This window comes from Podarcis vaucheri (genome assembly GCF_965113315.1).
Source record: "Podarcis vaucheri genome assembly, chromosome: 5".
In the NCBI taxonomy this organism is placed as follows: domain Eukaryota; kingdom Metazoa; phylum Chordata; class Lepidosauria; order Squamata; family Lacertidae; genus Podarcis; species Podarcis vaucheri.
Window position 1 is genome coordinate 71,401,574 of NC_138763.1, and position 26,803 is coordinate 71,428,376.

General features: G+C 42.9%; 2 protein-coding genes across 6 annotated transcripts in view; one reads left to right on the top strand and one right to left on the bottom strand.

Moving 5' to 3' along the window:
* Positions 1-414: 414 nt before the first annotated feature.
* On the bottom strand, positions 415-22,741 carry ANAPC16 (anaphase promoting complex subunit 16). Of its 4 annotated transcripts, none has more exons than XM_082222242.1 (4): positions 22,652-22,741; positions 14,938-15,095; positions 2,365-2,439; positions 415-1,226 (listed from the first exon to the last, which is right to left on the bottom strand). In XM_082222242.1, the coding sequence occupies exons 2-4, from the start codon at positions 15,077-15,079 to the stop codon at positions 1,111-1,113; spliced, it is 333 nt and encodes a 110-aa protein (XP_082078368.1). In that variant the 5' UTR covers positions 15,080-15,095; positions 22,652-22,741; the 3' UTR covers positions 415-1,110. The 4 variants fall into 4 exon arrangements, with proteins under 4 accessions (XP_082078368.1, XP_082078367.1, XP_082078369.1 ...); XM_082222241.1 differs by having other exon boundaries at positions 22,606-22,724; XM_082222243.1 differs by having other exon boundaries at positions 22,615-22,683.
* ASCC1 (activating signal cointegrator 1 complex subunit 1) overlaps positions 22,403-26,803 on the top strand; it is a 49,807-nt gene continuing 45,406 nt past the window's right edge. Inside the window, exons 1-2 of one of the 2 annotated variants that reach the window (XM_082222208.1) lie at positions 22,403-22,562; positions 24,391-24,522. In XM_082222208.1, coding sequence (XP_082078334.1) covers positions 24,414-24,522 — 109 coding nt within the window. In that variant the 5' untranslated portion in view covers positions 22,403-22,562; positions 24,391-24,413. Of the gene's footprint in view, positions 22,563-22,879; positions 23,268-24,390; positions 24,523-26,803 lie in introns of those variants that run through there. The other variant, XM_082222209.1, reaches the window with a different exon arrangement.

The window sequence follows — 26,803 nt, forward strand, 5'->3', positions numbered from 1 at the left end:
TTTTTGGTTTTGAGCACCCACTGCTTGCAAAGTTGGGGCCTGCAGTATTACAGCAGTTCCTGCCTCCCACACTACACTGCCCTTGTAGGTGGAGCAGTGCTAAAATACACAACAACATTCCTGAATGTAATATATGACTCTGTCCTTAAAATTTGATAGAAACCAGGATACACAAAACCCATCCGTAAAACGTCTTCTACAAGCAAATAAGTGCTTAAGATGAGATGCTGCTCTTGTGCTTTGGCAGATACAGCAGCAGAACTCATCCACTTGACTCATAATCATCCTTATGGAGTAGATTTTTAAAAAAGATTTAAATATGGACAGCTGCTTTATAGAAGCTTGTGTTGGCACCAGTTGATTCCCTTTTTCCCGACTCCAGAGCCCTTGAAAAGAATACAGGAGCAGACACCATAGCAGTAGAAATAATTTAATTGCCAAACAGACGGTTCAAGTGAATTGGAACAAAGGAGAGGACAGCCAACGCTGCTTTTCAGAGGCTTGCTCTGCATTTAACAGCAGTCATCTTCTGCCAATATTTCCACAGTCAGTTAAGAGAGAAACAGCTGACAAAATGCAGACTCAGCAAAAACCAAGGAATCTAAATACAGGAAACAGTTAATGTTCTTCTGCCCTTCAAGTGATCCTATCCTATTGTTTTATCACATCCATCTTCAAAGGGACAGCTTAAGGCCAAAGCCTGTTGCCTTTTGACTCTGCCCTCCAGGAGTTTAACTTGAACAGTAACAAGGGTCCAATTACCCAGCCAACTTTCAGCACACATGCTCCAAGGTCAGCATAAAGGGTTGTAAGTTTAAATAGCCACCCCTTCCCTTTTGAGCAAACAGGTTCTTCTTCAAAAACTGATTGTATCTCCTTAGTTACAGCAATCACACCCTCCTGAAACATGCTCCTGAGTGAGGCTGCTGGAAAACCGAATAAATTTTTTTCTTTAATAAAACCTTGTGTGTCTGCAGTTTACTGGCTCTGGTAAGAGGCAGCCCGGTTATGGACCGTTCTTTACTACACTGCAGTCCAAGCAATGGAAAACCGCCAAGTGTTTTAAAAGGGAACCGTGCAAGTGATTTATCTTTCCACATCAACAAACTTTCAACCCGATGAAGGAGTGAACCCCAGCAACTGTTCTATGGGTTTGTACCGCCATTCGTCTGCCTCCAGCTCTTCAACTAAACCAGCAAGTTTTTCCATCCGAGCAACTTGCTGATCTGCAACAAAAAAAATTGACTGTGGTTAGCAATAAACTTTCAATTAAGCTTTTCAAATGAAACACATTAACAGCCATGAATAGTCTCTTGCCGCAGACAATTCTTTCATTGGTTACAGAAGTTATCCCCGCCCCGCCCCCCACTTCAGCAAGTTGGTTTCAGTTTGCAACAAAATTTAAGTTTTGTTTTTATTTATATATATATTCTAGATGTACATTCGCCTGTGCCTGGAAAAAGTAGGATGAAAGGTGTGAATAAGTGTGAATAAGCCCCCCTTCCTTTAGTTGTGGGAGACTCAATTCCCCAGGCGGTGCAGGAAAACTCTTAATGTCTTCAAAGAGGAAAACCCTTTTGCACTACTGAGCTACAGATTACAATTACAGTAGCTTTCAATAAATGTAAAGAAAGGTTGTTTATATAACCAGAATCTACTCCCCGGAAAAAGACACCAGTAGAACTGCTTTTGCACATTAAACATGAAGATCTGAAAGGAAATCTGACTTCAGAACAGTCATCTAACTTAGTCCACTTGGATTGATTATTGCAACTGAAGGATTCTTGTCCAATCTGCTGGGCCACAGAATATGGCTGGAACAGTACATTATCTAGTTTCGTACACAAAAAGTTAATCTAACCAGATAACACTTTGAACATTTTTCACAGAACTGCAGTCCAAAAAAAATATATGTATCCGATAGAGATCTCTTGCATCTTGATAGCACTTCAGAAATACCAACTGATCTCCAATATACCATGTGAGCCAGGAAGGAGAGGAGGTCATATTCAAACCAACTGACCCGTGGGGCAGAGAGTGTTTTTTTAACAGCAGAATTGCATCTCACAAGACTACCTAGTATGAATGCAGCATTCATACTACTCCTCTTATGCATACAACGCAGGAGTAAGTAATAGAGGTTTCAAGAAATAGACTGCATAAATAAATATTGCTTTTGCAATTCTATTATCTGAGATAACATTGTGTCAACAGGTTCACAAGAGATCAACTAGATTAAGATATATATTTAAAAAAAACCCACTTGCAAACAGGGTCCCTTCTAACTCTACAATTCTATGATTATGGAACTTTTACTATCGATATATCCATTGACGATTCTTATATAAGTTGGAGAGTACTTACCATGTTTCACTTGCTTTAATGTGGATGCAACCTGGTAGCTGAAAACGGATTCACATAGGAATCGCTCTGAGCCATCTGTAAATAGAAGGGGAAGATAATTTAGTCTATGCGGGTGGTGCTGTGGTCTAAACCACTGAGCCTCTTCGGCTTGCCGATCAGAAGTTTGGTTGGCGGTTCAAATCCCCACAACGGGGTGAGCTCCTGTTGCTTGGTCCCAGCTCCTGCCAACCTAGCAGTTCAAAAGCATGTCAAAGTGCAAGTAGATGAATAGGTACCACTCCAGCACAAAGGTAAACTCTGTTTCCATGCGCTGCTCTGGTTCACCAGAAGCGGCTTAATCATGCTGGCAACATGACCCAGAAAAACTGTCTGCAGACAAAACACCAGCTCCCTCAGCCTGGAAAGCGAGATGAGCACCGCAACCCCAGAGTCGTCTGCAACTGGACTTAACGGTCAGGGGTCCCGTTACTTTTTTTATGCCTCCCTATGTCCATCTAACGGTGCCACTGGAAACAACAACCATTTCTTTTTGGACCAAGGATTCAAGCCAACCTGGGTTTGGACTCATGGAGTACTGAGATAGAAAATGGTTTTTGGTTTTGTTATCATTAAAAGAAAAAAGGGGGCAGGGAGTAACAATTAAACAACCGCCTGCAAGACTTCACAAAAACTCTGCCGGATAGCATCTCCAGGGAACACTGGGGAAATCTCCTGCTTGAAACCGTGGAAAGCCACTGCCAGGCAATTACACCAGAGAGAAGGAATCTATGGCCCTTCAGATGTTGTTGGGCTCTGGATCCCATTAGCGCCAACCACCACAGCTGGGTCAGGGATGATGGGAGTTGGAGTCCAGCAGCAACTGGATGACCACTTTCTCCAGACAATACTGAGCGAAACTGACCACAGGCCTAATTCTTTATAAGGCACTTTCCTATGCTACTGCACCCACGTTAAACAGAGACACTGGAATGCAAAATTTGAATCAGGGTGTGTCATACAAACTGAGCAAGCCCCTCACGAAGTTTTTCTCGCGAACGGCCTTTGCTAGCTGTTAGGGACAAAAGGCCTTCTACAAATATAGCAAATAAATATTGCCTAGAAACTTGGACATTCCATTAACCATCACATAGATTTAGCTCAGTCAGTACAGCATGAAAACCTTAATCTCATGAGTTCATGAGTTTGAGCCCCACATTGGGCAAGATTCTTGTATTGCAGGGGGTTGGACTAGATGGCCCTCGTGATCCCTTCCAGCTCTAGGATTCTATGATACACCATGGTTAAATAGCTGCTGATGGATCTACCCTCCACAGATTTGCCTTTCCAAGCCATCACTACACCTCAGGGAAGCAAATCCTGCAAGTTAAGTTTTTGTGTTGTGTGAAGGAGTATGCTTTTGTCTGCCCCAAGTATAATAATGCCAATCATCTCCTTGGGTGACCCAGAGCTATGAGAGGGGAGGCAGGGACTTCTCTCTGTTCACAGGTTTTGTAAAACTCTGTCACACCCCTCTTTAGTTCTTTAGGGAGAAAAATGACTAAAGAGTGTTTTGAAGATGCTTCAGCTTTTTTATATCAGAACGATGCTCCCAATACCTTGATCAATTTGGTTGTTTTTCTGCCCTTTTCTCAGCTCTACCATATCCTTTCTGAGATGGGGCACAATCAGGGTTCCTAATGCAGCCACATCAAACTTTATATGAAGGAATTATGACCTTGGCCAGTCTATTTTCAATCCCCTTCTCAATTATCCCTAGCACAAAATCTGCTCCTTTCACTATCACAGCACCCTGAGGTGATGCTCCCAGTAGCAAGGCTACCCATGTGAAAAAAGAAGAAGAATTAGCGCCTTAAGTGATATCTGGACTGAAAAACAGATCAGAAAAACTGAAGCAGACACCTCCTCCTAACATCTATGGAATTGAAGTGCAGAAAACCTGTTCTTGACTAGCCTGTGTTACTATTGTTCTTTCTTTCTTTCTTTCTTTCTTTCTTTCTTTCTTTCTTTCTTTCTTTCTTTCTTTCAAAAAGGCAAATGAACTCCAATTCAATTGCCTTAAAATACAAAGACGAGGACTTTCACCCTTCAAAGAAAACAATTCTTTGGTTTTCTGGAAGTGTCACAAAGATAGTGGGATTTCAGTTAAGATTCAATAGCTCTTCAAAGCAGCTACAAGACAGAGCACCATGTCAGTGCCCAAAAGCAACTGTAGGTGATTCTCAACCCAAGGCTTTAGGGAGGTTGGGGGGGGGAGCCTATTCTCCCCAGGAATTGCTAATCTCAGGAGACTATAGGTGACTCATCCGTAATGGCAACACACACCTTGCCTACCTGAGAGCAATGCAAAAGAATAGGACAATACATGTTTGAGCATCTCAAGGTGCAATCTTAGCAGTGAATGGAAACAGTGGCAAAAGCAGCCATTTTTTAGCTGGCAGCTCATGCTCACATTGCAGAATGTTAATCAATATGAGCACGGGTATTTGTCAAGTACAGGCAATCCAACATAGGCCACTGTGCAAATCCCTGGGACAAAACCTCAAAGATGTACCATGGCCACATCACTCATTGAAGAGATAGCATTAGCACCTCCCACCTTATGAGAACAATCTTCAGAGAGTAGTTAGCACTGGATTCCTCTAACTTGGAATTGCACAAGACCGCCAGCTTCCCTGCTCAGAAAGAAAATCCACTCATCCCAGCAAACAGGGTTAGGAATGGGTTGTCAGTCATACAGAAGAGAGAAGACGAGACACCATTTTGACTCCCCATGACCATCATGTAGACTTCAGAGATTCTACTACAGAGCTTCAAGGGAGGAAAATGTATTAAACATGCCTTTGATTGTTTGGTGGGGGCAGGAGGGGAAATGACTGCACTCTATATACACTGAAGGCAGTTAGAGTTATGACAGAATGGAGCTAGTGGAGCAAATGGCTATAAAGCATATCACTAAAAATTATGGTTGGAGAGAAGAAGAAAGATTTCAGCTACCAGAAGTGTGAAGTTTTGCACAGTTTCCTCGGGAAGAGACTTCTTCCCTGTGGAAATGGACAGGTGTTTGGGAAGGGGTAGAGTAAGTGAGATTAGGTTTGCCAGACAGAGGAGGTTCCCCAAGCCCATCTTAAACAGTGGTAGCCACAGAGAATCATAGATTAGAGTTGGAAGGCACTGCGAGGGTCGTCTAGTCCAATCCCTGCAATGCCACACATGAGGCTCAAATTCACAACCCTGAAATTAAGAGTCTCATGCTATTAGGCAAGGGTTCTAGATGAAGTTGGGCGATTTTGAAAACTAAAACTGAAATCAGTTACTGCACACTGCACACTTTTAGTGTACATTTTGAAATTAACATGCATCTGCAACCTGCACTTACAGGGACTTTGGACATAAATAAAACAGTATTGTGCTTCAGTTGTGCCCAACTACAGTTCGAAATACTTTGCCTCACCATAGACATCTGTGTTTTCTCCCCTCTTCCTTGGAGGCACCCACAACTAGAACAAAGCAGGGATGTGTGGTACTTTGCCCCAAATAATTTACTGATGGGGGTACAGTTACTGGAAGGGTTTTTGCTTCATACTGGTGACCGGCTCAAACAGGGCAGTCAAGGCTTGGAGGAAATTTACACTTAGACAACACTGGTCAGTGACTGTGTGTGTAGACTGCTTCCAAAGGAGCCACCTCTGCACTCTTGGTTCTGTGGGCACTCAGTGGCCTTATACACCTGGCTCACTGCCGCCCTGCAATTGTGGGAACTGAGAAATAATTTAGCACAGGGATGAATTACCTTAGTCTAACTCATGCAAGAGCTGGTTGTTTTAACTGGAGGAACTTCAGGTCTGTTTTGAATCCTATACATCTCTTTATTCTGCTGACAATTACCCGAAGAGTTTGCCTTGTAGTTTCATGAATACTTGCAAAGCATGCAAAGGAGTTTCTGAGGCTTAATATTTAACATGCTACCAACATAGCCCCATCTGATGTGTCTGAATAGGATGTGTCAAGCGATCTGCTTTTCTCAAAGAAGACTACAAGCAGAGGGCCTGGGGAAGCAAGCAACTGCAGGAGGTGCCTGGAGAGGTCCGGGAGGGCCTTGGAATAAAGGGCCTGGTCACAACATTGCATGCACAACAGTTGTCTGGTGGAGGAGAGGAAAGTTGTACTGGTTCTGTGGGGCAGCCTTCCACGATGCTCTGTACCTTGGAGAGGCAGAGAGCAAAGCTGCACCTCCCACATTTGATTTTGCAGATGTATTTTTGTGGGGTACATCCTTCCCCATAGTGTGAGAATTCTAAGTGAAAGTGAAATATCCAAATGATTGTTCTAAGAGATGACATGCTCTCACATACAGCTGACCTCCAGCACACAGCCCAAAGGAACTCAGCAACACCATATTATGGTCAGTGTCTGAGCTGAGATAGATGATGCACTTAAGGCTGCAAAATGCACAGTCCGGCCAAAAGGACAAAAAGCCCTTTGAAGGACAAACATCTTGCTTCTGCCAGACTGTACTTCTATAACTCATCTGAGTAAAGCTGCACAGGCATTAAAGTTTAGTGATGTATTATTAGCCACCTAGGTCATTGCTGAGCACAGTCCAAGCACAGTTAAGCACCTTTAAGTCTAATTGTTTTTGTGGGACCAGAACGTGCTTAAGTTCTGCTGGATCACACCCACTATCTTTTATTTGTGCTGTCATTTCTAATACAGTGGTACCTCGGATAACAAACTCAATCCGTTCCGGAAGTCCATTCTTAAACCAAAGTGTTCTTAAGCCAAGGCGTGCTTTTCCTATGCAAGTGTGGCACTCAAAATGGAAATGCACGCCCGAACGGAGTACGTTCGGATTAAAAAAAAAGTTCGCTAACCAGAACACCTTCTTCCGGTTTTGAAGTGTTTGTGTTCCAAATAGTTCGTGAACTAGGCTGTTCATAGACTGAGGTACCACTGTATAGAAGTTTAAAGGTGTCAGTTAAGTGCAACTGACAAAGGCAGTACATGTTACCAGGCCAAAAAAAAGCATTTTAACTCGTTAAGCCAAGAGAACCACTTGGCTGGAAAAAACAACCAGTTTTAGTCGATCTTCTAAGATTCCTTTTCTTCTTTGAACATATTGCTTCCTGAACACTACAAACCATTTTGCAATCTATGGCATTTATGTCCATGCAGAACGATCTGTAATGAAACTCTCTTAAAAGCTAGATTTCTCCAGATAGGAAACAACGTGGAATTTTCCACATAATGTCTAGCAGCCACAATCTGTAATCCTTCAGCCAGAACTGAACAGAAAATTATACTTTTCAAAGAAGTAAAATTTATTATTTCAAAACTGGACATATATACTAACTTGAAGGAGACATGAGACGTTTGATGCAATATGCAGCCGCCATGGCTCAGAGGTATGTCACTGACAAAGGTGGACAAATGATGTTTATGTGTTGGAGCCTATAAACTTCTGAAGTGGTTTAGAATCAGGGTCCAAAGAACTGGGTAGCTAGTTCTGCTTTTCTAAAGGAGTGCTCTCAACTTGTGCATCCCAAAAAGCAGTTTTCCCAGTGGTTTCCAGAAACGAAGGGGAGTAGGGTGGCCAGGTGAAAAAAGATAATTGGGGCCCTGCATCTTTAATATTTAATATTGCTTAGAACTGAGAATTGCAGCTGGTGTAGCCAAGCTGAAAATGTCCTCCTTTGTGCAATTACTAAAGGCGCAGGAGCCTCTTTCCCCCCTGACTACCCTGCTGCAGGTTCTGCCTCCCATAAGCTTACACCACACAAAATAATAATAATAATAATAATCACAATACATTTATTGTCATTGTACAACCGGTGTACAATGAAATTAAATGAGCCCCCCCCAAAACACACTGAGGAGCACAGACATGGTCACTGTTAAACAGCAAGTACTTCGCTCATTGGTACTGCTAGCCAATACAATGCATTCTTCCTCACAGGATCAGATCCAGGGCACATCAAGCAGAACACACAGTAACCAGAGAGATAATTCCAATGCAACTTCCTGCATGGGGTGAATATTATCTCCATAAGTGCATGTTCTCCCGAAACTGGTGAACCTCAAAACAGTGCTATCAGCAGCAAGCCTACGAATGGGAAAGATGGTGCCTGCAAAAAATCGAACAGTACCTCTGTGGCCAACACCCTCTTTAAACTACTCACTCAACAACTCCTAATGAACACCTAGCTGCAGCTTCTACCCATTATTTAAAGCTATTTATGCCCCACCCTTCAAAGAAACTTTCCCAGGGCAGCTATAAAAGTGCAAAACAAAAGAGAGAGAGAGAAATTATATATAACAAAAGCAATGAAAATATATGCAATAAAAGCAACAGCAATAAAATCGAAATGAGCAGATGGCTCATTTGGAAGATCTGAAAGGTGTTTTCCTGGTACCAAAATGATACTGCACTAGAGGCCAGGCAAGCTTCCTTAAGCATTCTACTGGACCACTGATCAAGGAGGTGGAGCCCCCAAAACTCAGTGCTCTCCTGTCTCTCCCACCCCTGGATAACAACGGTGTGATAATAAACCAAGCAGTGTTGTTGCTACGTGGTGGAGCCAAAATGATCAACCTTTTTTAAAAAAGGTGATAGAACAGACTGTGGAAACTATCAAGGCATCTCTTTATTAGCTGCGGCCGGCAAAATTCCTGCAAGGGTCTTAGTAAACCGTCTCCTAACTATATCTGAGGCTACCCTTCCTCAGTCTCAAAATGGGTTTCGACCTTATAGGGGGACAGTGGACATAATTTTCACTCCTCGACAGCTTCAAGAAAAATGCAGAGAGCAAAATCAACCGCTGTATATGGTGTTTATTGACCTGACTAAAGCCTTCAACACTAAATTGTAATGGCCTGTGGACTGTCCTTCTGAAAATTGGCTGCCCAGATAAATTTCTGAACATCCTTCAGCTCCTCCATGATAATATGACAGCAACAATCACAGGTAACAGTGGTTCTCAAAGTGAACCATTCACAGTGGGAACAGGTATTAAACAGGATTGTATTATCGCCCCAACTCTATTTATTATTTTCATTGCCATGATCCTATACATTGTCAAAGGGAAACCCCTCACTGGGGTAAAAATCATATATTGAACAGCAGTTCTCCCAGTGGTTTCCAGAATCAAAGGGGAGTAGTGTGGCCAGGTGAAAAAAGATAACCAGGGCCCTGCATCTTTAATATTTAATACTGCATAGAAGAGAGAATGGCAGCTGGTGTAGCCAAGCTGAAAATGTCCTCCTTTGTGCAATTACTAAAGGTGCAGGAGCCCTGCCCTCTTTCCCCCACAACTATCCTGCTACTGATGGAAAGCTCTTTAACTTGAGTTGGCTGAAAGCAAAGAGTACAGTTACTACAACTTCCGTCATAGAGCTTCAATATGCTGATGACAACGTGGTGTGTGCACACTCAGAGGGTGATCTCCAAACCATCCTAAATAGCTTCACAGAAGTTTACAAAAAGCTTGGCCTATTGCTCAACATCCCAAAAACCAAAGTGCTGCACCAACAAGCACAAAACAACCCCTCTGCAGTGCCACAAATCCAACTCAATGGTGCAACGTCAGAAAATGTTGATCACTTCTCCTACCTGAGCAGTTATCTTTCCACAAGAGCCGACACTGACGCTGAAATCCAGCATTGCCTGAGCTCTGCAAGTGCAACTTTCTCCTGATTGAAGTGCAGAGTGTTTGAGGACCGGGACATTCGCAGGGAAACCAAAATGCTTGTTTACAAAGCTACTGTACTACCAACCTTACTGTATGCTTGTGAAACATGGACCACTTATAAACGTCATCTCCAACTCCTTGAAAGATTCCATCAATGGTGTCTCCGAAAATTTTTACACATCACCTGGGAAGACAGGCGAACTAATGCCAGTGTACTGGAAGAAGCAAAGATCACCAATGTTGAAGCAATGATTCCTCAACATCAACTTTGTTGGACTGGTCATGTTGTTCGGATGCCTGATTATCAACTTCCAAAGCAACTACTCTATTCCAAACTTAAAAATGGAAAGTGTGATGCTGATGTCCAACAAAAGAGGTTTAAAGACTCTCTCAAGGCAAAATCTAAGAAAAATGTAGTATAAACACTGACAACTGGGAAACACTGGCCTATGAGCGCTCCAGTTGGAGAACAGCCTTCACCAAAGGTGTCAGGACAAAAGGGAGAAATGTGCTAAGGGGAAGACACGTTTGGCAAACCCTCACCATGATCAACTCCCACCCAGAAACCTACGTCCCCACTGTGGAAGGATGTGTGGATCCAGCTACTTCTGGACTCACTATTAAGACTGTGCTCATTGAAGACAATCTTACTCGGCCAAGAGTGATCACCAAAGGAGAAGGAGCAGAGAAAATCAGTCAGGAGGCCTGCTGGAGAAATAATCAGCAGATGCCGGCAATGATCCAACTAAACATGGGGATCATTGTCTTGGGGTATGTCTGCATCGGACACCTATCTGCATGCTGGACCCTACTGTCTGTGCCCGTCACTCATTAGTGGAACAGTGACTTCAAGTCTCCTAAGAATCCATAAGCAGAGATTCCACATGCAATCCTTTGTATGGGCTTGCTGTTGCAATTCAAGCGAGACGTCTTCCTTCTCTGCCCATTTCCCTAACAAAATTGGATCTTTTGTGGGCTGCAGGTGGCTATATCTGGATTCCCAGGGGATTATAACTTCTGTTTGGGTGCTTGGTGGAGCCCTGGAACTTGCATCTGAAGGTGTCAGTTGCTGTCTCCCTAACCTGTGAACCATGGAGTCCTCCGTGTACAAGGAAGGCACTGCAGGCTCTTTCAAGCAGCAGGTTTGTGCAGAGTGGGTGGGGGTGTCTACTATGTTCCATGGTAGAAGCGTGCTAATGCTGCCAGGCTAGATGACTGCAATGCGTTATACATGGGGCTGCCTCTGAAGATGGTTTGGAAACTTCAGCTGGTGCAGAATTCAGTGCCCAGGTTGCTCGCCAGGGCAAGATGCTTTGAGCATATTACACTGATCCTGGCCCAACTGCACTGGCTGCCAATTAAGTTTCCGGGCCCAATTCAAAGTGCTGGTGTTGACCTATAAAGCCTTAAATGGCTCAGGACTGCAATACCTCAAGGACTGCCTCTCCCCATATGAACTGACCCAGACCCTTTGATTGTTTTATTTTATTTTATACCACCCATCTGATCATCATCTAAGGTCCTTCTTCATTTGCCTCTTCCACAAGAGGTCCGGAAGGTGGCAACACAAGAATGGTCCTTTTCTGTGGTGGCTCCCCTGTTTGTGCATGTTCTCTCCCAGGGAGGCTCGCCTGGCACCTTTGTTACATATCCTTAGGCACCAGGTAAAAGCATTCCTTTCGTCCCAGCCCTTTGGCTAATTAAACAACAAATGGCCTTTTAAACTGTGGGGGGGGGGTGTAGGTCTGCAAATAGTTGATTATTTCAACCAAATGCCTGATGGAGAGGTAGACAACACTACTGAGAGACAAAAATTGAATCTTTGATGGGGGGGGATGATAAGATACTCTGATCCATGTGAATGATCAAAAGGCTAGAAATGCATATTGAAATTCATGAAAGATGATGCATAACCTATGGTTCTTTTGGCATTTCACCAACTTGCAGCTAATCTTACTGTATGCTCTTTGAAGAATCAAAATTCAGTTTCTGGTCTAGTATCCCCTCAAAAAAGTATATTACAATCTGAGACCCTTGCTTTAGGGCATGATGAGGCCGTGGTAAGAAACCTGTGGCCCTCCGAATGCTGCTGGACTCCAACTCCCATCAGCCTCAGCCGGTATGGTCAATGGTCAGGGATGAGGAGAGTTGTAGTCCATCAACATCTGGAGGGCCAGAAGCTCCACGTCTTTGTTCAACAGGCTGCCAGACTTGACAAAAGGCAAGAACTGGCCCACCCGAATAAGGAAGCCCTGTAAGCAATTCTAGGCAAGGCTGATTTATCATTATGCTATCAGAAAAATACTATTAAATTATCAGAAATATCTCCTCCAGCTATGATAATCTTTACTGTTGTAGTCATGAGACAAGGCAGGGGGTGGTGGAGGCAATTGCTTTGGAGATATTAAGCGTTCCTAACTGTGGTGGAGCCATACATTCCCCCTCCTCATATGAACAATCCATTTAGTATAAGTCTCACCAACTATCACCCCCTCCCCACACTTTTCCAGTACTATTTGCAACAAAGTGGGGGAAGGATAATGGGTGATTTTCAGTGTAGGAAGTTTTTTGGTTTTTTTTAACTCCTCTTAAATATATGTGGCAGCTGAGGAGTCTTATTTCTTCTTTGGGGAACAAAAAGCCTCACCAGACATTCTCTCCTGGGCACATGCCCAGTAACACAAAAATACTTCAATATTTTAATTGGTTCTAGAGGCTCATTAAGTTTGAGGACAAGCATTTAATCTTAATTAATCCAACAGTTTGGCATACAGATGCTAATATGTATACATATTAATTAGGGTTGTGACACAGTATATAATTAGTGCAACATGGCAAGTATTCATGCAAAGCGATGGCATGATCTACAGAGTACAATGCTCTTCCCTCCCCACACCGAACTCTGCATATAAAACTCTAATGAAAAGCAACTACCTCTCAAGAAAGGAAACAGCAACTATACCCACCCATCCTGCCATGTTTTATAAAGGAAGAGTTCCATCCCAACTTTCTGTTTTTTTTAAAATTAAATGCCTACCATTCTTGGATGGAGAAGCTACACTATGTGATGGCAAGTGCTTCCCAAGCTATTTTTTTGGCGACGAGCAAGTCCCCATGCCCATGCCTTGTGTTGTTTCAATATGTTAAGTTTTTAGTCTTGAAATGCCTATGGGGAAAAGATTTATTCTTTCAGCAAAAAGACCTAGGATGAGTGAGTCTGGAAACTGCCCCCAATTGCAAACCTTAAGGACACATCAGATCCAAGTCCCACAGCTGAACGGTGCATCCTATTCCTGATTATAGGGAAGGCAGCTTCTAAAAGCAGACCATGCCATACCCAGATATGGCAATTGGGTAAATATAATTTGTTCTTGCTATGCGTGGGACTAGTTGTACAATTCAGTTCCATTCCTACTCCTAAAACGTAAATGTAAAGAGGATCCATCCTTTCTTGCTGTCATACTGTTAACTGTCCTGAGCTGTTAGGGGAAATGGCCAACTCTATCCTAATAAATATAATCTATACTGAAACTTTACATATACTAGCAATCGATTGCTTTCAAGGATAAAGAGACATACAGGTCAGTATAAAGCTACCTAGAATTCAATATCTTGCTCCAGCAGTAGAACCCAGGGCAGCTTTATTCTGACTGATATGTATTTGCATTGCTAAGTAGTAGCTACTGCCTCAGATCTTAATGAACAGGCCACCATCCATCAAGCCTGAGCAATTGTACTGACAGCATAGCATACTGGCCAAGAAATCTAAGCCACTGAAATAAAGCCTGTTTCAGTCAAAAGGCAAAGTGCCCTTACAAGAGTCTAAAGACTACTTGGGACTCTGTAAAGGCGGGGGAATGAAATGCTTTTGCTGCTTCCTGCTTGAACTCAAGGTTTAAGCAGGGAGAAGATGGGTAAGTGTAAGCAAGAGGAGGAGAAAAATCCAAGAACTGCCAAGGCAAAATAGGAACATATGGGGAGAGTGCTGATGCACTCCAGTCCAGCTTGTAGGCTTCCTCTAAGGTATCTGGTTGGCCACTGTAAGAATAGGAAGCTGGACTAAATGGGCCTTTGACCAGATTCAGCTGTGCTCTTATGATGTCCTTAAGTGTGTCTGGAGATCTATTACTGATAGGATTGCCAGATGCTAACCTAAAAACTTTGCTTGTCTGTTTAAGTGCTTGGAGATGCTGCAGCCTCTGACTTTACCCCTTTGGCTTATCTTGCCTGCTGCAGAGCACAACCAGTCCTGCTTGATGCAGAAGGCAGGACAGAAAGATGGGTCAAGCATTAACTGAGTAGAAGGTGCTGTGGTTGCATGCTCTCCTTTATGAGCCCAGAGGCTCTGAGACAGGCAGTCTCCTGGCTAATACCGGGCAGCTCCTAAGTATCCAAACGGGCTCTATAATTATCTGCAGCGAATCCTGAAACAAGGGTGCAAATCATACATCGCCGACATTCCAAAGTCCAATAGATCAGATCAGCAATGCAACATCAGCCGAGTGGTGCCTGGAATCAATGTAGCTTACTGGGCGAACGACTCCATCCAACTATGCAAGTTGAACGGATGCAAAGGGATAACAAAAGTAGCACAAGCGCCACTAGAGCAGGTTTACTCTGAAGTAAAGTCCCCCCCCCCAGGTTCATTGGGGCTCACTCTCTGGAAAGCAGTGTAAGTTGAGAGCCCATATGCCACACACAAAACTGTTTTACCGCTACTACCACCTGGCTCTTAACCACTCTCGCCTGCACCAAGAGAAAACCACTTTACTGCAAAGACCTACGGAAGCCCCTGCTGCACAGGCACAAGGGTGAAAGCTTATGTGATGTTTAGCAGTACCCTTTTTACTCCCTTGACGCAAAAGGAGGAGATATGGAGAGCAGTTACCTTCTAACATTTCGCCAGCTCCTTTGGGGTATGTAAAGAGAGCTTTTCTTGGTGTGGCAAGGTCTGAGACGCTGAACCCAGACCCAGTTACGGAACTTCCGCTGACTCCACCAGCCGAAGACGATGACGAAGAGGCAGCCATTTTGCTCAATCTGAACCTAAAGGCAAGAGAAAGGAAGACATGAAAACCAAGTGCTTCAAGTGTATGTACCATCTTGATTGCTTTCTTCTTGTGCTGTTGTTTACATTATGTGAGGCTATCAGTGGAGGGAGTGTAGCAGCACACTGCTGAGTTAACTAGGGGAAAACAGCATTTTGTTCACACATAAGATAATTGGGGAATATATTCAAATTAATGGGGGACTTGGTTTGAGGTAATGTTCTGTTTGTCTTAGCAAGGGAAGAGTGTAACTCAAGTGGCCAGTCTAGTACCAGCTTCTGGTCAAAAGGTTTAGCCCTGCTTCCTAGGCTGGAAGGAAGGTCAATGTATTTATTCCAGACCCATGACTCAAATTAAACTGAAAACCTGCTTCCAAGCAAACCCACAAAATCTATGTGCCTGTGATTATGAGAACAGTGACAGAAAAACCAATTTCAGAGACTGCCATCCCAACCTAAAACAAATCTTCTTAAACATATCTGAAGAAGTGTGAATGCACATGAAAGCTTATACCCAGATCAAACTTAGTTGGTCTCTATGGTGCTACTGGACTATTTTTTAAATTTTTTTATTTCAACTGCGTCAGACCAACACAGCTATCTACCTGAATCTAGAATCATGGAAGGTACCACACTGAGCTGCAGGAAATGGAAGTCCATCGGTATCTGAAGAAGTGTGCATGCACACGAAAGCTTTTACCCAGAACAAACTTAGCTGGTCTCTAAGGTGCTACTGGACTATTTATTATTATTTTATTTCTTCTTAAACACAGTAATCTCTAACATTATTGATGGGGCCTGCTTCTAAGTCTGTGTATTTAGGATTGCAAGCTGAGAAAACAGATCACACAATCACAATATAGCTGTGTGCCTTTTAGCTAGAATTGGCAACTTTTTAATTCCCCCACCAGACCATACTATTGAAACACATCAAGATTCAAAGGGAGCGCAGTGTAAATCCGCCTCCCACAATTTAGCTAGTTTACATAACTCAATAGATCAAAGCTGGAGGCTGTGCTACACATCTTCTGTGACCCAGCACAAAGTCTGAGCTAAGACAGCAATATGATTTGAAAAGGATTAACTTGCTGAAAGCTTAATTTATACTAATTATACTCAACATAGTTAATGCCGATTGTTAAATATAAATGATAACAGAGAGGCATGGCAGCTTACATATCAGCTGCATGAATTCACGCTATTTCAGACACCACAGAGACCTTTGTACCAGGAAAGGTTTTAACCAAAGTTATGTCCCTGATAGCCAGATTCCATGTAGCTTAGGTAGTGATGCAAATTCCTTCCAATCTGATGGGACACCATGCCGACAGAAATGATTATTCTCTGCAGTGCAGGCTGTGGCCTAACATCCCAAGGATGAGACACTGAGAACAGGTTAAAGCATCATTCATTCAAATAAATAGTAGTTTTATTGAAGTGCTGCAGGGCTTTCCAACCCAGACAGTTCTCATCAAGTCAGGTACTCAGAGCAAAACATGATTGCATGTTCCACACCATCCATCTCCACCCAGCAACTCTGAATGACCCACATACTGTGGCTCCGGGGAGAAGTGCAACTGCTGGATCTCTCGACAGAAGATGTGGGCAAGCCTGCCATCAAAGAAAATGCTGGACATGTTGCAGTGTGCTTGGCACTATGTACACTTAACCAAAGGCTGGCAAGGAGAAAATGGCTCAATTATATGTGGGGTCTGTGTGTGTGTGTGTGTGTGTGTGTGTGTGTGAGAGAGAGAGAGAGAGAGAGAGAGAGAGAGAGAGAGAAATGGGATTGCTGTAGAATTTTAAAAATCAAAATAGATTTGACTTTCAAACACAGTCAAGTAGAAAAATATGCAGCTGGATATTCTGCTTTTCTTTTTTCTAAGAAAAAAAGAGTCTACAGAAATCAAACAGTTTAACCTTGGGAGCCAGGTTTCTTTAAACCCATTAGGAATTAAGAGGTAGAAGATGAATATATAAAACTTGAATCTGCATCTGTAGGACAAACAAACAAAAGCTACAGGTGCTCTTGTTCTCAGCAATGCATAAGAATATTTGGACCACAAGCAGCCACAGCACCATCCCCAACTTTCAAGTCTTGACTCTTCTTCACCTTTTGCCACAATATGTATGTGTACCCTATAGGCTGCTCCATTTGCTCGCAACATGTTTGCTCTTAGAAACAAAATGCAATAAAAACTTTCACCACTGGGTGGCAGCCAGAATGCAGAAACCCAAACATTGGAGTTCTGTGGCACCTCAAAGGCCAAGGTCAATGTCATACATTTCATTATATTATTTGCATTTATTTATTGAATAAAATGCATACACTGCTCGAATGTAGAAAAAACCTCAAAGCAGTTTACAAAGCCCAGAGAAGTTTCCATGAATCTCCCAGGGGTCCAGGACGCATTAGGTTCACATGCTCTTAACTTCACTGTTAGAAGATTAGGTGCTCCTAGACAGGAACTTGGTATTGTGATCAAGAACAGATTGAAATCATTATAAAAGGTCACAAATAATGAGCTTTAACGTGCAAAACACACCTGAGCCAAGTGCTCACAGCTTTTCCAGCTGCCACTTGGGTGTGTTTTGCAGGCAAAAAGCTGTGCATTATATAGGTGGGTGCGATTTTAGAGATGCCATGCACATTTATTTTGCATTCCAGATACCAGTTCTCAAGTGCAGAAAGTAACAAAAGAATTGGCCCAAGATGCCACAGGATTCTTTTCACCATCAGAGGCTAACAAAGATGGGTAATGTTCTGAATTGGTTACCAAACACCTTGTGGAATCAGATAGCAGGAAGAGGCACTGGATATGACAAGTTAAATGCCATGCAGTGGATTTCTCCCACTGCTTCTTTCCTTTTGGGTCATCCACCTATTCAAGGACAGAAGCAATGATAAGGACACCATCTCACCTCCAGAATGAATATTATTAGAATATGCAAAAGGAAAACCAGAAAAGAGCCATTTTTACTTATAATGGGGAAAGCCCAGTCAACACAAACTCTTCATACAGCTTAGAAATACAGCAAGTGTAAAACCCAATCTAAGCATTGCTTGTGAATAAATGAAACATTTTTTTCAGCCCCCTCCCCCTAACAAAAACACCATTAGATCTACAATGCCACCTCCTCACATTTCCTGTATTAACATGGGCTGGAGAGGCCTTAAAGCTGTTTCAATTACCTTCCCCAGTTGAAGTCCTTATTGTTATATAAAATCTTTTAAAAGTAAGATACAAAACCTTTAGGTTGTTTTGTGGAGCCGGCTATCTTACAGTATTAACTACTCCCACAACCTAAAGAAAATGCTCTTTTAAGCTGTTAATGTAGATTTTTTTAAAAAAAGAAACCTACAACACACATAACACAGTTAAAGCAATTGCTGTCTGTTTAGTCACTGAATACCTACTGTTTTTATTATCCATTCCAGATCTACCACAATTATGTACAGCATCTTCCTTCCTCTTTTATGAGCCATGCAGCCCATTTCACATTTGTAAATCGCCATACTCCAATGACTACCTGATCAATGGCTCAGCATGGTACCCAAGCATTTGCTGGAGGAAATACATCTTCCAAAAGCTGGCCACAGTGGGAGCAGTAAATTAATCCAATCAAGGATGGCTTTTTGTGAGCTTGTATTTCCTTGTGTTGTCCTAGCTAGTATAAGCCAACAAAGCTATCAATTCTGAGGTACACAGGAGTCACTGGATGGCCTATAAGCCAGACAGGGGTTTTATAGTCTTCTTTTTAAAAGACTTCAGTGTCTTCTCTGCAACAGGATAGAGAATATTGGGAAAACCGGTTCACTGATTTTGAAATAAACAAAGGAAAGAAATCTAGTACAACTAGAATCTCTCTAAGTAGTTAAGCATGAAGATTCAAGTAGCTGTCCTTTGGACTGTAAATGTAGGCTCTCTCTCTCTGAAAGGTCCTGGGCATTTCAAGTATTCCTCTGCTGCTATGCAAACCCATCAACATACCCCAAACCTCTTTCTATCCCATATGGTCACAGACATAGGTTAATAACCTGAAATGTGCTTGCATCAATTAAGTTCTGGTTAGAATCACAGCTACTGCAGGTTCAAAAAAGGCACTTTTGGGGGTCTTTATGAAAGCAAGTTCAAAAAGAGTAGCAATGTAGTGTTAGTCTGTTGTGACAAAAGAAAAACCACACACCTCAAGATGTTTTGCAACACCTTAAAGACTAACGAATGTATTGTGACACAAACCATGCAAACCTATGCACATCTGCTAGAAAGCAATTCCAATTTAAATCATCAGGACTTACTTCCAATTAATGATGCACAGAATTGTACTGTTAATCTCCTTACCTCTGTAAGGCAACAAGTGGCTTCATGCAATTTGTAGTCAGAGAAATCCCACAAAATACAAGAGGATATGTAATATAATAATGTAATGAAGGCATGCACAGCAAGTCCTGAACTTGGGGTGGAAACTCAGTTCATGGGCGCCACTGCCACACTCTGAGCAAACAAAGGAACTGCAGGGAAACCAACCAGGAAGCCACAAATGCACCCAAGTGAATCATGCGGCACTTCACAACCTATAAAAATGCCCCAGTCAGACTTGCTATCTCACCTAAGCCACTAGAAGACGCTTGCTTTTGCTCTCTGCCCTTCAAGCAAACATGGTCAGAAGGAAATCAAATAATCTACAGCAGATATTAGAACCCGAACAAATGCAAAAGAATCAATAGGTTAAAAATAGATGTGACATTGTACATGCCTTTAGCCTTGTGTGGGGGTGTTAGGGGAGGGGTAATACCTCTGGTGGGGGACACAATGTGCTCCTGCTGGGGCAGTATGTCCTCCTTGGTCCCCACCCTGCACTCAGCTCTCATCTGTGGCTCCTAGAAGCTGTCAGCATGCGACAGCGGCCACACCCCCATCTAGCTCTTCCTCACATTGACTATTTTTTAAAAAACCAACCAGCCATGTCAGGGCTAAAAACATGAAAAATGTTGCATCTAGTTTGGCCCTTTGAGTGATATACCATTGCTTATATGAGATATGAAATAAATGGCTGTAACACGAGGCATTTCCCAGAAACAGAACCAACATCGGAATAGTTGGAGGGGTGTGTCCCCACAAATATCTTGCTAAAGTTCTCAGACTGCCAGCTACCTTCATACTGTACCTCTTCAGTCTTTGAGCAAACCTCCTCATAGTCTCAACGGGGGCTTCAGTGTCCACCAGAGACAGCATAACATGTCTGAAGCTAGTAGGGCCGGCCATCAGTGTTTCCCCATATCACTGAGTCAGGCATAGATATATGGGCACCTTTGTGGGGTCACAATTGGGAGAGGACCACTAATCATGCTAGGTAGTTGTAGGCCAGTGAGCAAGACATATTACTAGGTTGGTTCATTCCACTGTGTAGTAACTACTTTGTTAGTAGTTTTTGAGCTAGGTGTCAGCAGGTTTAAAGAAAAGATTTAAAGACACAAACCTAACCAATTTCTGCATCCTATTGTTAAAAAAGAGATTGCTTCTCCCGCCCCAGCCCCACAACACACTTTCCCTTTACTTTGCAGCCAAGGGCTCAAACTCCTGGAAGAGATCAACAATGGCTTGGCTTACATGTTATCAAACTATGGCCTAGTGGGACCGCACAGGGCTCAGGGAGAGGACCCTACAGCCACTCTGCTCATCCTTGGTCTTCGGTTACAGCTTGTGGTTTAAGAGAGCTTAAATATGAGCCCCAGTCTGGATGTGAGCAAAATGGCTTTCCAAGAGCCATATTCATATTTCCAAGAGCCATATTTCCAAAGCATATTCAACTTAACATACTTAAAAACCTCTCCACAATCAGGAATTCTGATAACACAGGTTATGATCACAAGGAGGCGGCGTTCAACTCAACCTGCATTCAGTGGCAGGGGTGGATGCTAATGCTGACGGGTGGATGGGTTGAGTTTGCACCCCCATGCATTCAGCTGAATAGAACTTTTCTGAACACACTTTCCTTGTCACATGATTACATGCATGGGTGTTGCTAAGGGGGGGGGGGGGGAGAAGCTGCCCCCCTGAAATCAAGTAAATCAATAAAAATACTTAACTAACTGAGGTTCTGTCCTCTAATATAAAGCCTGCTCCTCAACATAAATCCTGGGCTGGCTATGCCCATGATGTCACGTGCCATACTGAGACCACAAGGTCAGCAAATGGGAGAGGTGCTGTACTATTGGAGTAACCCAACCAACTGAATTATTGTGCCTTCAAGAATGACTTCCAATGAAACTCATTGGGGAATTCATCATCTTATTAAACGCTCTCTACATTTTTGAGTACCATCTTGAGGGTTTTCTTTTCAACCATGCACTGACACGCTTGCACTGAAACCGTTTCCAGGTGCCCACATAGACATGATAAGCTACCAAAAGACAGTCATGTGACTACCTTTAGGCTGCAGTGGTATCTCTGCTGGTTTGCAATAAAAAAGCCACCCACTTGCACAAGCACTTATTACATATGGACAACCAGGGGTTCACTTCTTGACATGACAGATACAAGCACAGACATTCTGTTTAGCTAGTTCGTTAACTGAACTATCTGTTCTGTATAGAATGTGACCTTCACAGAACTATTGCAAGAATAAATCAAAATCTATGTACATCCTTTGATTTGCCTAGCAGACTGATCCCAGCCCCAGTGAATTCTTTTTACTCTCAGTTGGGCTAGCTTCCCAGTTGCCTCGTCGCTGTTGTTTGCGATGATAATTACCTCCTACCATGAGGGCAATAAAGCAGGATAGACATTTTATTTACTATATTCTGTGTCACTGTAAGTCATTAATATATTTTCTATTTGAATACAAAATGCTGGAAGGTGAGGAGAGGGAGGTGATGGAACCATGGCCAGCTATGTAGCAAGTGTTTCTGCTATGCTTTAAGCAGCCTTTCCCTCTTTATTTTCCAAAGACCTACAAACTTGGTCCTGTGCACTGACTTCAAGAACGTAAAATTTGCCCAACTTTTTATACACGCCTGTAAAACGTCTGCCTACCCTGCAGATTTGGCAACCAAACATTTCCCCTCTTAATTCGAGCAGCAGGATCCTATGCGTGCCTACTCAGATGGGAACCCTCGCTGTGTTCAATGGGGCGTGCTCTTAAGTGCGACGCGACTAAGGCCCACTGAGCTCGCAGGACGGTTTCCGCAAGTAAACATGCACGGAAAACAGGGGTGGCAGCACGTCCAGAAAGAAAGGTGGGAACGGCGGAACTCACCACGACGTTACACCCCGCCGACTTGACTTTCAAATGCCTAGTGCGCTTGCGCCGTGGCGGGCAACCGAATCGAAAGACGCATGCGCGCAGCCACCCCGCCAATGTGAGGTAGATACCAGGCCGAACAACCGCGGCCTTTTGTTACTCGCCCGTTGGCCTCCCGGTGACCAGCCACGGCCGCTTTAGTGCGCCCCACGGCACCCCCGGTAAGTAACGCGGCAGAATCTCCCCTCCTTATCTCGTCCTTACCTCGCTTACCCTCAGCCGCCCTCAACTTCACTTACGAGAGCCTTACCGGAATGACGTCGGCGAGAAAGACGTGCGCGCGCCTGGGAGGCTGGCGGCCACGAGCACGCCCTGAATACGTACAGCGTCGCTTGAGGAGGCGGGGCCTCCTCCCTCCTCTGGCCGTTGGGTGCCATGGCAACAGGAGAAGGACTAGGGAGAGCGCTGAAGCCTCGAAGGCAGGCCGCAGTCCCCCCCGAAGTTTATGAAATTAAAGGGGAGGGAAATACGGAGATATTATTTGGTGCCAACTTTTTTTAAAAAAAAAGTTTGGTGTTTAGCATTGAGATGCAGGTTAAAACAAACAAACACACACAAAAAAACTAGTATTCGAGACCTTAACCCATTTCAGCATCTGCCACTTATGCCCAAGAGGCTGAAACTCAACCGGTAAAGCCTCCCGCTTTGTCAGGATTCCTTGATGGGGGAAAAGCTCGACCAGTTGCATTTGGGTCTGTCACGTCACAGCAAGAGCTCTGCAAGGAAAAAAAAAAGGCAACACTGCCTAGCAAAAGTGATAACGTTTTCCGACCTGCTAATATATATATAGAGAGAGAGAGAGTGTGTGTACTACAACGCCTCACTAAATAAGGGGGATGGATCATCTGGCCAGATTTTTATTCTTGGTACTTCTGCCCTTCTGAATTTATGTATATATGGGTTTATAATTGTATTTGATTTATATCAATGTTCCTTGCACCTATATCACGTGGTGGTGGGTGCCTTAAAATATTTTAAACAAATCTCCCCAAGACATTTGCACATAGTATGACAGAATGGTGGCAAATTGCACCGTCACTTGGCACAGAAGTGAGGAATGCAAGATCAGGAAACACTGTCCAGTTGATTCATTTAGAATCGTTTAGAACAGTGCTCCTTTCCCTCTGTGTAGACAGGACGTCCTGAGAGCAGTGCAAGTTTTTGCATCTCAGCCATGAAAAGGACCACCAAAGATCTGTGCAGGGTTATGTATAAGTGCCCGATCTTTGTATGAACATACCTGAAATCCACATCCACAAGTAAATGGAGCACCCAGAATGGATGTACAGTACTCTAACGAAAAAGGAATGTGGAACCTGTGGTCCTCCAAATGTTGTTGGAGTTCTAAATCCCATCAACCGCAGCCAGCATGGCCAGTGGTCAGGCATAATGGGAGTTGTAGTCTAACAACATCTGGAGGTTTTTCCCCTGTCAAAATGGATGGGACAGAGAACATATTTGCATAAGCCTTTGTGTAACTTGCCCTTTTCCCTGTGTGAAGAACCAGCTCATATATATAGTGTAAGACTTCTTTCTCTCCATAAATTTACTATTTACTATTCCAACATTCTATTCCAACATTCTGTTTCCAGCACAGTTGCCAATCAAATGTTTGTGGAATCTTAAAAGTAGAGTATGGCCCTGTTTTTTCCTTTTCAGCACATAATATTTGCAAGTTTGCCTTGCCTTGTTTAATGGGAGGTTCTGTTTAGATATCATAGTGAAGGCTGCAGTCCAAACCATGTTAACACGGGAGTAAGTCCCATTGGACACAGTTGGATTTACTCTCAAGTAAACATGTATAGAATTGTGCTGTTGTACTAGTGTACATGCGGGAGGCAGTAGAGGACAGGAGTGCCAGGTGTGCTCTGGTCCATGGGGTCACGAAGAGTCGGACACGACTAAACGACTAAACAACAACAAAACAACAACTAGTGTACAGTTCTAACAACATCTACTCAGAAGTAAGTCCTGTTGAATTCCACTTAGTCTTTCAGCAAAGGGAAAACACAATGGAAGTTCTGCGGCCACCGCTGATAAGAATTGGAGGATGTGTTTACAGGAAAAGACATATTCGAGAACAGCCACACCAGCATGAAGAGGAAGAGGATTTCTATGCAGGTATGCTAAGAATCCACAGAGTTCCATTTCATGAGACTATGATATGAAACTGATCTTGGCATTAGGACTTGGACAGAAGTACTGAATATGGACCATGATTCTCAAGAAAATGCCAACACCCATGCTGTCTGTATGGACTCAGTATAATAAAGAAACAGACACTCAAGATGATAGAGAGTGGGTCTCAAAATTCTTAACCTGTTTGTTTTATACCGGTGAGAGAATGTATGAAATATATGGATTAGAGGACAATATTATACTTAGAGTAATGTAGAGATGTGAGGGTAAGCATCAGGAATACAATTATATGGGGGCTGTAGCTCCGGAATAATATATGGGCTTTGCATATTTATGGTTATATTTTCAGATCATGGTCTCTCCAGTTAACAGAGCTGGATAGCAGGGCTGCCCGTGACTTGCTGCACAAGTCAATGCAGACTAGGGATGGGGAATCTATGGGGCTCCAGATGTTGTTGGACTCCCATCAGCTCCAGCCACCATGGAATGATTGGAGTTGTAATCCAACAGTTTTGAGCGCCACAGATTCCCCATTTGTGGAGCTGGCCATACTAGGCCTGGGGGACTATTGATATGTCATGTTTTATGGTTATTGTTGCTTTTTTGTTGTTTTGAAAATAATATTTATTACTTTTCCAACAATTTAAACACAACACTACAAAAAAACAACAAAAAAGAACAATACAATACAATTGTATTGTTGCTTTTTTTTGTTCCCTTTGTGAATGATGCCATGGCCTTTGGCTAGTGCAACAAAGTTTATGGTGATGATATGTCTTCGTACAACGGGACTTCATCGCTTGCTACTCTGTTATATTCATAGGAAACACAGAGCTCTCTATGCCTGTGATTATTTGTTCCTTTAACTTTGAAAGCAAGAGCTTGCCTCTGCTTTTCTGGAAGTGTATGCAATTAGTCAGACTTTTACCAAAAGCCAATTGTCACCATTGATATCACAGTCTTAACTCACAGTTTGGAGTGGAATTCAGCACACTGCTGAAAAATGCCAACATTAGTAAGTTGTGTTGAATTGCTAAATATTTCACATTCTGTTATGGAGTGGGAGTTAAAGCTCTATTGTCAAGAGGCAACACTTGTTTTTGTGCCGAAGTTTGCTTGCATTTGAAACTACTGTTGTAGTCACTTTAACGGAAGCACCAGATGGGCTTCTGAGGAGCCATCCTGCCCTGAAGGGTGGGTGGGCAGAATAAGAAGCTTAGGCATGAATTCATGAGCAGAAAACATAAGGAGAAGAGAAACAGCGGAAAAGGAAAAAGAAAAGGGGAACAGGGTGGTAAATATCATGCTAGGTCAGAAGAATTGATGCAGTGCACACCTGATCCTTATAATGTGTACACTTGGATCCAGAATGGATATATTCCCATTCACCTAGGCAACTGAACCAGCTGCTATCATACTTTTTGCATCTTGCTTCCCAATCCCTTTTCTTTGTGTTTCATGTTGTTCTCTTTAGAGGATAATCCTTAGGACAAGGAATGTCTGAGGCAGGTAGTGGTTACGAGATTAAATTCCAGGCCTAATAGAAAAAATAAAAATGACAAATTGCTGGGTCTGGATGGCATTCACCTGAGAGTTCTCAAGGAACTCAAATGTGAAGTTGTAGATCTTCTAACACTGTGAAGCATAGATATCAACTTTTCCCTTTTTTAAGGGAAATTCCCTTATTCTGAATAGGATTCCTCACAAGAAAAGGGAAAAGTTAACAGCTATGCTGTGAAGTTGTAGATCTTCTATCCCTTAGACTAGCCTCCACATCTGGAAAGCTGCCAATGTAGCACCAATTTTTTAAAAAGGAATCTGGTGGGGGAGGGGGATCCTAAAAATTACAAGCCACTGGTGGCAAGTATTGTCGAAGAAAAAATAACTTGGCATATAGAATAATAAGCCTTGCTGAACAGAGACAGAAATCTCACCTTTTAGAGTTCTTTGAGAGTGTCAACAAGCATATAGATTGGTGAGATCCATTTGACATAGTGTTGTTGGATTTTCAAAAAGCTTCCAACGAGGTACTTCACTGAAGATTCCTGAGTAAGTTTATCAGTTATGGAGTAAGAGGAAAGGTCCTCTTATAGATAAGGAATTGGTTAAGCAGCAGGAAGCAGAGTGTACATGTGGATTCACAACTATCTGAAATGTCTATGTGTGTATTGCACTATGAGTGTGCAAATGTCACTGTGCAACACTGCACATGTACAGACACACATTTCAGGCTGTATATTTTGGTTTGCTATAAACAATCAGT